This window comes from Hibiscus syriacus, unplaced genomic scaffold, assembly GCF_006381635.1.
Source record: "Hibiscus syriacus cultivar Baekdansim isolate YM2019G1 unplaced genomic scaffold, ASM638163v2 tig00111942_pilon, whole genome shotgun sequence".
NCBI classification, from domain to species: domain Eukaryota; kingdom Viridiplantae; phylum Streptophyta; class Magnoliopsida; order Malvales; family Malvaceae; genus Hibiscus; species Hibiscus syriacus.
In genome coordinates this window covers 258,195-269,702 of record NW_024063218.1, presented here as the reverse complement: position 1 = coordinate 269,702, position 11,508 = coordinate 258,195, and the positions used below count along the sequence as shown (strand labels likewise).

General features: G+C 37.8%; 2 protein-coding genes across 2 annotated transcripts; both read right to left on the bottom strand.

The window, feature by feature from the left end:
- Positions 1-256: 256 nt before the first annotated feature.
- On the bottom strand, positions 257-1,707 carry LOC120173294 (probable sugar phosphate/phosphate translocator At1g12500). The gene has a single exon (XM_039180499.1). The coding sequence runs from the start codon at positions 1,597-1,599 to the stop codon at positions 523-525; it is 1,077 nt and encodes a 358-aa protein (XP_039036430.1). The 5' UTR covers positions 1,600-1,707; the 3' UTR covers positions 257-522.
- Positions 1,708-4,383: 2,676 nt separating this feature from the next.
- LOC120173221 (growth-regulating factor 10-like) lies at positions 4,384-5,686 on the bottom strand. The gene is made up of 3 exons (XM_039180452.1): positions 5,377-5,686; positions 4,956-5,273; positions 4,384-4,879 (listed from the first exon to the last, which is right to left on the bottom strand). Exons 1-3 carry the CDS (start codon positions 5,423-5,425, stop codon positions 4,494-4,496), a joined length of 753 nt encoding a protein of 250 aa, XP_039036383.1. The 5' UTR covers positions 5,426-5,686; the 3' UTR covers positions 4,384-4,493.
- Positions 5,687-11,508: the final 5,822 nt, after the last annotated feature.

The following is an 11,508-nucleotide window of genomic DNA, read 5'->3' as shown; positions in this document are numbered from 1 at the left end:
TGAAAAGCATAGAGCATGCTTGTTCATCCATGAAAGGCGCCTAGGAGGAAAGTAGATGTGTGGTCAATGACCTCAAAGCTTATCAAGAAATAGGTCTATAGGCTGCTCAATCATACAAAAACATGATTTTGCTCAATGCATTTCAGATTTAGAATTGATACCAAAATTTAGCAGAAAATGAAGTTCGAGCCACAGATTATAAACAGCAGCCAGTTTGGGTCTTGTTGTCAGTCCATATTACTGCGGCAAAAGCATATATATTAAGATTAAATAGAGATAATTTTATTCTCTTTAACCATCCCTAAAACAAAAGAAAAAGTGGAGCAGATAATCCTTTCCCCCTTTTCCCTCACTCGGTCCTATACAAATCCAAGTTCTCTTCTTTGATTATTTCCCTCCATTGAATCTAACCAAAAGTTTAACAAAAATTAAAAAAAAATCACTAAATTGTAGTGAATAATAAAAAGGAATAGGAAAAGGCAATCAAAATGAATCCCATCTCATCTTTTGAAGAAATTATTGTCAATGTGATGCGAGCTGTGCCTTAGATCTCTTCTTCGTCTCACTGTAAAGCACCACCCCCAATGTCGTGACGGCGAATCCGGTCATTCCCATCACGGTGACCGGATTCCTGAAGATCATAACCGATACACACGCTGCCAATGCAGCTTTGGCGTTGCCCAACACCTGCAAAGTGAGGGCGCTTGTATGCTTGGTAACCAAAAAATTCGTCAAATTCACCAAGTAGGCCACCGTAGCATTCCCAAGCAACAAGAAAACAATGAAAGAATCACTCCTAGCTGTCTCTAATGTGACGCTCATAACGTTCCCTTCGATGTATAGAGTAAATGGTAACAAAATTATGGAGGCCATAGGCGCCATGTACAACAACAAGTTCATCGAATGTAGCTTCTCGGCTTCACTGGTTAATAAGATCCCTTGAACCACGGATTTCAAGGCACGAGCAGCGGTGGAACCGATGCAGACCAGGAAGCCAAAAAGGTTAAACAGCGGTTCACTGTTACTAGCCAATACGATCCCGAACACCACGGGCAAAAGCGTGAAATAAACCTCGGCGGATTCCTTCTTGCAAGTGATTAAGAAAGCGAAAATGGCGGTGAAGAAAGGCGTCGTGGCACCAATAGCTTGGTTAAATGACACCGGGATGTATCTCAAGGAAGTGTTGCCGCACACGACGGAGAAACAGAAGATGAGGCTCAGAGCAAAGATCTTGAGGAACTGTTTACTCGACAAAATGTGTTGCCTTGGGACTATTTCGAGGAAGTTTATGGCTACGTAGCTGTAAGAAGCACACGAGATCATGTGAAGCATGGTGAGGAAGATCGGATAACGGTAGCCATAGAAGCTGAGGAGATACTTGTTGAGTAAAAGGACACCAATGTTGGAAATGAACCAGGAAGCAATGATCAGGGCCGTCAAAAGGTTAGGAGAGAGATGGGATCCAACGGTGTAGATATTGTTCCTAACGTCGGCACTTGGGGTCACCGGAATGTCCAAAACCTCGTGGTCGGCGGTGGCCGTTGAGTCCAGTCTCGGGTTGCTCATCCGCCTTGTAGTCCATGTCTGCGCTTCCACCATCTGGTTGTTCTGGGATGTCTGTAAAGTTTGTAACTTTGAAGCTTAAAGACTCAAACTTCGATTTGTTTTTTTCTTTGGGTTTTCTCCTCTCTCCAAGGATCAAATCAAAAGGAAGAATTCCCCCTACCCCTATTTTTGCCTTGTGTTATTTATCAGATAGAGTCAAAGAGAGGAGGATATGCTTGAGTAAGGTGATCTAATCCGAGGGTGGAGATCTAGGTTGAAAAAGTAGACAAATGGGAAGCGTTGGATTAGAAGAAAGGGCAGGTTGTAGCATCCAATTAGATTTGGTGGTGAAAGGAGTTTTAAAGTTGGCGGGGGTGTTGTCGGTAATGGATTTGCCAACAAGCAAGCTGACTCTGGTCTGAATCTCAACTAGACCATTTCTCTTTTACATGATTTTCAGAACCGAATTAGTTAACGAACCGATCATGCTATCGATTTATTGGTTTAACCGGTTGAACTGGTCTTCGTCATAATTATTTAAAAAATTAAATAAAAAAACCAAAAATATTTAATAAAAAATAATTTTTTATATCACAAGTCATATTCAAAGCAAGTCATAACATATATAAGTTAAAAATCATAAAATCAAGTGAAACAAAATGATTCAAATTAACTACAACATAATATTTAAGGTAAAACATATTAAATAATAAATATAATTATATAACTATAATTAAAAAATAAATTTGGGGCTAAAAAAATCATAATAAAATGATATTATTTGGTTTAATTTTTTTTTTTAAAAACAATCTCACATGGTTAAGAAACATAGAAGAGCATCCCAAAAGTCTAAAGAGTAAAAATATGAGAACAAAACAATCTCATATGGTAAGAAACATAGAAGAGCATCACAACTAACTTCTATAAATAATAGATGTAATTTGACAATCAAAATCATGAAGCCTTTTGATGAACATTGAGTGAACTATTGTTTCACTTCAATCAAGCTCGAATTTTAGGCTTCAATTGTGTTTCTAATTTTTTTAGTTCAAGACTTTTTGAGTTCAAGTTTCAATATTATATTTCGAGTTTGAGTTGAACTAGATAATTTTTAGTTCGTGAGTTTGAGTCGAGTTGAGCTTACTTTTAAAGTTTTCAAGTTCGAGTCGAGCTCAGCAATACTCGAGTTCGACTTGGCTCGTTTAACAAACGATGTCGTTTGGTTTAATTTTTTTAAAACAAAAAAACAAATTTGGCGGTTTTTTTTTGTTTTCAGCCGGTCCGGTTAGAACGGTTCAGCGGTTCTGATCGGTTCACTAGTAGCGGTTCAATCGGTGTAAATTGAACCGGACTAGGTAACGGTTCCGGTTGAACCGGCCGATCCGATCCGATTTTCGAAACACTGCTCTTTTATTCTTTAAAATTTAATTTAATTTAATCTTAGAATGAGATATCTAATTAATTTTTTAGGTCAATATCCTAAATGAGATATATAATCAATTTCTTAATTATTTTAGTTATTTTCTTCTAATTTTCATTAATCTTTCTTTCTTGGTTTTCTTTTTAATTTGAGGTGATAAGAAAATATAAAGACCGATCGATTAATACCTTCAATTCTAAGTCGAATTCTTTTTTACTCTTAGTTATTAAAAATCATTTTTTCGAATTAATAAATTGATTCATTAACTTGATATTATTTAAATAGTTTGAGTTCGAGTCATTATAAAAAAAAATTCCCTAAACTTTGGTTTCAATTAGTTATATTTTTAGGTGGTTAACAGAACCCATATTACATGTGCTTCTTATTAAAATAATTATATAAATAATCTTATTTTATTTGTTAGGCCACGGCCCACGGGAAAACAAGGAGAAAAAGCTCCATATTACACGTGCTTCTTATTTGGGCATGGTTTGGATCTTGCAGTCATTTGGAGCCAAGTTCTAGCTTTGAATGGGTTCAAAGATTTTGTATCCACCTGTTTGTTTTGGATTTCTTTCCCTCTTAAATCTTACTAAGATGATATAATTATAATTAAATATTAAGAAAGATTAAACTATAGTATGTTAAAAAGGTTATTAAATATTAAAATTTAAAGTTTTAGAGGAGTAAAGAATTTAATTTATTAATATTTAAATACAAAATTTAAGATATTATTGTATAAAAGTAAATCAAAGACCTACATATCACAAGATTTTATTTTACTTTTCTTGATGTGTGATCTTTGTATTTTGTTTCTCTAAAACGTAATATTTCTCTCAATCTTTTGACGATGATATTATATATAACTACTATAATCTTATTGAAATGTTTAACGTAAAATTGGACAATAAAAAATTTATTATGATATCATTTAGTACGAGACAACTATCATCATCTCAACACAATAATTTATATTAAATGTAAAATGTATCAGTTGGGATCCAAAATTTTAAGAATATAGGTATAAAATTTTAATATTTTTTTTTTAAAATAATGGGTATGTAATTTTTTTTTTTTAATAGATTTTTTACTTTTTATTTTTTTCTTCTAAATAATAAGGAGTAATATAAGGGGCTTAGTGTATCCGCCCTAGTATATATATATATATATATATATATATACTTTCTAAATTCTATAATCTATCTTTTTCTTTGTAACATGAGATTAGTATCTTTCACCTGCGATAATGCCTCATCCAAATCCCTTAATAGCACAGTTCCTAATTACAAAGATATATAATTTGAATGCAGGATGAGGAAGATGTGCAATATAGAAAGTTTGGCATATTATTGAACGACAGCATTAAAAAGAGCGACATATGAACGAAATCAACTGCAACTCCATAACTAGTGTCACAATTCCAAGCTTAGAAGACCCCCCATCACCATCACCATCACCATCACCATCACTGCACCTTGCAGCAAGCAACCCACCACCTAACCTGCAAACATTACCCCAAAACTCATTCCTAAAGCTCTTGAAGCTGCAGTGAGGACTCGGATTTTTTATTTCTTCCTCGGAGAACACTCTTTGGAGAGAAACCGATAAAGCCAGAAGACAGATTGCTGCCATTGTTACTACTACTACTGCTACTATCGAGCTGCAGAGAAATGGAGAGGTTTTTGTCGGCATTTCGATGGCTAACACGACTACTATTGGTGGTGGTAGCTTGAGAAGCTTCCACAAGCTTTCTTGAACGCTGGCGGCCTCTGTGCACGTGTCTCTCGCAGTATTTGTGATCCGGGACTGTTTTTTTGCTGCACCTCCATTTCTTCCCATCTGTTCTTCTACATCTTCCTGGCTCTGGATCCACCCCATTCTTGTACTCCAAGGGCAATGATCCACAACCCAAATCTGGACCAACATCCGGCAAAATGATTAACCAACAAAAAAGAAATGTACACTACGGAGATGGGTACTGGGCACTCACATCCGGAGTAGAGTTCATAAGGGCCGCCGTGGAGTCCGCCGAGAGAACCGGCAACACTTTTCCAAATAGGGAGGAGAAGGTGAATAGGTACAGGTAGAACAGCTTCCATGTACTTGTAGATGAGAGATTGAAGCTGTAGTTCCTGCAGTTGAAAAACTGTGAACCCACATGCTTTTGTGAACCCGGTTGTTCTATGACTAGACCCTCGTCCAAGCTCGAGGCCTAGCTCGATTGGAGGCGACCCTTCTCCTCCTCCGCCACTCAACATATTACCACTCTCCATGTTCCAGGAGTCACCCAAATTTGTAAGTCCAATCCCTGCAAAAAAAAAAAGGAAAAAGGAAAAAAAGAGGAGTTACCAATGCATGATAACCAAAATTTCTTTTTTAGAGTAAAAAGAGAGGGTATAAAGGTAGAGTACCGATGTCTGCAAAACGAGCAATCTTGAGAGATGAGTGCTGGGGTTTCATTTTATTTTTGTATCAGTGTGTGCACAAATCAGAGAAGAGGAAAACCAAAAGGGGTCAAACTCAAATCAGAGGTTGCAGTATGAACTGCAACATACACTGAATTAACAGTAGTAAAAGGGAAAGAGATATAGACAGAGATTCTGAAAGTTGCAGCAGTTGGAATAGATTTTTCAAGTCAGAAAAAAATTTAGTTCATGGCAGAGATGGAGTGAATGGGGATGAGTGAGGGGAAGGGAAGGGTATCTTCTTAAATGAGTTTTTCTTTTTCCTTTTCAATATAACAAAAACAAAAAATGAAAATTCTGTGTTTATAAAACTGACAAATGCAGCAAGTAACACCAAGCAAGCACGCTCCAGTTGTTTTCCTATGAATCCTTGTCCCTATCCAAACATAGAGAGAGAGAGAGATTAAAGTGAGACTGAAACTGTTCTGACATGTCAGACAAACTATGCAGGGTGTTTGCAGACACAAACGCGTATGTCAGGAGGTCAGGAATCGTGACAAGTAGAAAACTCGGGACCCGCGGAATATGACAAAGAGGACAGTCTACTTTTTTTTGGCCTTTTCCCTTCTTATGAACAAGCAACACTTCGATTTTCATTTAACACCAGAAGGCGTGAGTAAAGCAAGCAAGCGCGCGTACACACACATATATATATATATATATATATATATATATCAGCTGTTAGCATCCTTATACTACTATATTAAAGTAGATGATCTAAATCTACAACTTATATATGGTACAAGCACTACTCATAGAATTTAACCTTTTTTTTCTATTTCAAGTGCACCAAAGTAAACAATAATTCATCAGATAACTTTTTTACCTTAGGGAGGATGTTACAAAATCTAATACACTCCGTTTCATGTATGTTTTGCTTTTCCAACTTTCATTCTGTGACTGTTCAAGTGAATTTCCACTGCAATAGAAATGAAAAGCAAGATCTGCTTACTTACACTGTCCATGATGAGAAGCTGGAATTAGTTCTTGGCAAATCAGACATTGTATAGGTAGAGCTAGTACAGATCTTTTCTGTCATTAGTACAGCAAGTTCAGACATGGAATCACCCATGGTTTACTCGTACAAAAATATCATGTGATTTCCCAGCAAGACCGACAGAGGAGGAACTGGGAAGTGCAAGCCATGAGAAAGAACAAGAGGTTTGTCTCAGCAAATCCTCTAAATGATACTACCGTAGAAACACAAACATGCACCCTGCTTCGTGGCGCTGCACATCAAGCAAACTGGGAATTTGAAATGAATCAACCAGCAGAGGAGTGTCGTAATAAGTTATCGGTATGCTGGAGTCGGAAATTCTCGTCTAACCATCCTTGATTCAGAGATGAAGGAATGTGCCTCCCTGGCCAAACTGAACAACAACAACAACAACAAAACCCTGATTCCCATATGCAATGGGATAAGGGGAGGTAGGGTAGTAGGTTGACCCCAACGCCAGGTTGAGAGCAGCTTCCGTGGAAGACCTCCGGCAGTCAGAAAATTTAAAATAAAGATAAGATGCAAATGCGTGTATAAATAAATAAATAAATACATAGATGAACAATCTTCATATGCAGTCTTGATATGTGCGTCTGTAATGGGAGTAATCCCTGTAAATAATTCCCTGCAAATAATTCCCTACATAGAAATCTCTGCATATAGACTGAAAATGTAAGACTCAGCTAAATTTAAAAAGAGGAAACATGAATAGAAATGATACACAGAAGTTAATAATAGCAAGCTATGAGAAGGAATAAATTCAAATGAGTTAATTCTTAAACTAAGGCAACACTACTCTGATACCCTAGTTCTAAGCCTTCATACATTTCAATGACAGAAACATGTATAAAGTAGAAGTCATGGAAAGTACTACAAAGACATTAAAAAGAAGACAGAGATGTTACACCCTATGGTTGTGAACCGCACTACTCAACTACCCTGGTCTTAAGTCTCCATACTTTCCTATCAGAAGTCATGTCCTCGGTAAGGGCTAATTCCTTCAAATCAGATCTCAAGCAGTCTTCCCACTTCCGTCTTGGTCGTCCTCTCCTTCTGACACCGTCGACTGTAATCGACTCTACCCTCCTGACCGCATCCGACGGTTGTCGCCTAAGGACATGCCCAAACCACCGTAGTCTTCCCTCCTTCAATTTTTCGGATACAGGCACCACCCCAAGTACATCCTAATAGCATAGTTAGGTTTCATGTCCCATAGAGTCCTACCACATGTCCATCGAAGTATTCTCATTTCTGCGGCCTTCATCCTCCTTACGTGATCCTTCTTGATTGCCCAACATTCTGATCCATACAGCAGTGCTGGTCTTATTGCCATTCTATAAAATTTTCCCTTTAGTTTTAGAGCTTGTCACACAAAACTCCAGTAGCAGCCCTCCACTTTAGCCATCCCGCCTTTATACAGTGTGTAACGTCTTCATCTACATCCCCATCTTTATGTATCATAGACCCTAGGTACTTGAAACAATCATTTGAGGGGATAATGTGTCTTTCTATGCATACTTCTACATCTTCATCGTTTTGGTTTCCACTGAAGTTTGAACATACATAATTTGTCTTTTCAATATTGATCCTTAGACCTTTTTCTTCCAAAGCAGTCTTCCAGGTAGCAAGTCTACTATTAAGCTTAGTTTTTGTTTCAGCAATTAGGACAATGTCGTCAGCGAAAAGCATACACCATGGAACACCGTCTGGTGTCGCACAATAGATGTCGTCCATAATCAAGGCGAAGATGTAAGGGCTAACAGCCGATCCCTGGTGGAGTCTGATTTCCACCGGGAATGCCTTGGTGTCGCCAACTGTAGTCCTGACGGTAGTAGTAGATCTACAGTACATATCACGAATCACCCGGATATAAGCAGTTGGGATCCGTCTCGTTTCCAAGGTCTTCCAGATCGTATCGTGGGGAACGCTATCATACGCCTTCTCAAGGTCAATGAACGCCATGTGAAGATCACTCTTTTTTCCCCTATATTTCTCCATAAGTCGTCGAAGTAGATGAATCGCCTCCGTAGTAGACCTGCCTGGCATAAAGCCAAATTGGTTTTCTGAAATCCTAGTAACTTGTCTCAACCTAGCCTCTATTACCCTTTCCCATAGCTTCATGGTATGGCTGAGTAGTTTAATACCTCTGTAGTTGTCACAACGTTGGAGATCTCCTTTATTCTTATAGATTGGTATCACCGTAGACTCTCTCCACTCCTCTGACATCTTGACAGTCTCTAAAATAATATTAAAGATGTTTGTCAACCACTTAACTTCCTCTTCTCCTAAGGTCAACCACACAGTGATAGGAATTTGATTTGGACCGACAGCTTTGTCCCTCCCCATCTTTCTAAGAGCCATTTTGACTTCCTCAAACTCAATCCTACTTGTAGGGCAGTCATTGGCCGTAGTATGATGGTCGGCTGACCCATCAACGATATTATCTATATTCAACAATCGCATCCTAGAGATTTAGACATATGCATGGGGTATAAACATCCAAATATATAAACAAACAAAAAAAACGATCATACTTGTGTAAACACATACTCGTATCTGACACACTATAACTAAGTACAGGTGTGGACTCCTCTCTTTCCAAATTTAATAAATATCAACACTTGATGTAGAAGTATAGGCGTGGACTACCCATAAAAAGAACTTTTATAGTGTCATTCCATGTGGCAAAGAAGTCCATACAAAGTGCATTATATAAAATATAAAAATTGGAACTCAGTCGGGTTGGTGGTTGAATCAAGGTAAATTTCTAAAAAGAGACGGATACAAAGTTCAAGTGCATACACAATTCAGAAAATTGTTCAAAAAGGAGTCCTCAAAAGCTCTATATGGTTTAACTTTTCAAATCCCTACCTCAAGCATTTTCAAAAAGCTAAAAAAAAATTAATTATTAATAATGACATAAAGCAAATAAAGTTGGGAACTAGGGAAGACCATTAACTGACAATAAGAACGGTTGTTCTTCTAAAAACACTTACATATTAGTAAATATTTGCCAATTTTCAAGAACGTTGGTATAAGATATTGAAAATCAAGTCAAGAATATATGTGTTTTTCTCGAAAAATCATCGGTGATCGGTATATTTATCGATATAACACCGGTCAGATTATATTTCTCAATTTAACACCCGTAGTAGTAAAGCGCGCCCTTTGAAATATGCTGATTTGGCGTCACGTGGAGTATAGCACGCCCCATGTACCGCGTTATACGCTGACTGGATTACATGTGGGGTATAGCGCCCCCTGCTCCGCGCTATACGCCACGTAGGGGTATAGCGCGGATCAGGGGAGCGCTATACGCCGTACCAAAATTATATTTAATGCGATCCCTGGTCCGCGCTATATAATAATTACATATGACGCTGTGCAGGTACCATGCCTTATATGTTTATAAATACACTCCTCCGGTTCTCACATCTCCTCGTATCTCTCATCTCTTATAAATTAATACAACAATTCCGTCAACGAGTAATAATTCTGGCAATCTTCTCATATTTGATTTAGAAGTTCGTGCGCTTTTTCGTTATAAGGTAATTTTGTTATAATTTTTTAATTATACTTATTGTTTATTATCATTATTTGAAAAAATATTATACTAATTATTTTCAATTAATTTTTATGTTTGTAAAATTGAAAAGTGAGAGCATACGTCGAAATAGTTTTGCGGTGCAAGTAATAATATAAAATTATATCATTTAAATTCAATTATTTTTTTTACAGATATAATATTGACGCACTTTTTAACTCAAAGAATGGCGCGACTTTCAGCTATTGTTTATTATGATGGTGAAATTCGAGAAGATGAAATCGGCGTTGTTTTCGTATCAAATGAGCGTGTTAAAATATCATTCAAGAGAAACATAACTCTTGAGGAGCTGATAACGAAGATTTCGAGGAAGATTCATGTTGGAAGTAGTAGAAGAATGTCGTCGTTGCAGTACAGATTTCCAACATCATTGTTGCCATTAAATTATACAGCGTTCGAACTTTCGAACAATGATGATGTTCAAATGATGGTTGAAGCTCAAAGTAATTATTCAGACGCCGCTATTGAGATGCATGCACATTTTGTTCAAGTGCGTGTTATTTGGGGTCAATCTTTAAGCTCACACTATGTGCTGGCTGAACAAGTTGATCAAGTTGACAACCCGACAACAGTAATGTGTAATGATTTTAATGCCATAATGGGGAGACATTCATCCGCAACTCCTTACGATATGTACCGAGGTGGGTCGACGAACAATCCGTATGGCAACATCGCATCCAGTTCAAGGGGAAGACATTCATCTGCAAATCCATTTGACCTTAATATGGAGATGCCATCGACACAATCATCTGTGTAGTTTCCATTTGACACGATGGCTTCAAGCTCCAGGGGGAGGCATTCGACTGCGAGCTTTTTCGATCTCAATGTCGATATGCCTTCCAGTTCAAGGGGAAGGCGTGCAAGTAGTAGGTTCTTCGACCTAAATGTGGAGAGCATGGAGGAACCATCATCTCTACCAGAAGAAGCGCTTCGTGAGCCTGGTGCGGATGGTGCTAAGACTGGACTATTTATTCACCCAGAATCACCGCAATTCAACTCCGATGATGATGAAGTTCCAGGAAATGTGGTACAAACTGAGCCTCCTGCACACATGTATAAAGCTGATTATGGTGCAATGTACGGGCCAAAATTTGCGGATATGCCTCATCTCGGTGACTATGAATATTACTCATCAATAAATAATGGTGAGTTATCTTTAGGCATGGAGTTTTCAAGCAAAGAAGAAGCGATGATGGCTATCAAAAATTACAATATCCATAATTCTGTTCAGTCCAGAGTCAACCGATCGACGACCGAAAAATATGAATGTTACTGTGCCCGACGCGAAAACGGATGCAATTGAATGGTTCGTGTATCGAAAATGAAAGAGGAAAAAAACATATGGGAACTAACAATATACAACGGTCCTCACACATGTTGTGCTGGAGGGGTTAACCAAGATCATCCCAACTTGTACTCTGAAGTGATATGCAAAGCTATCATGCCCATGGTAAAAGCATGCTCTCATATAGCTGTT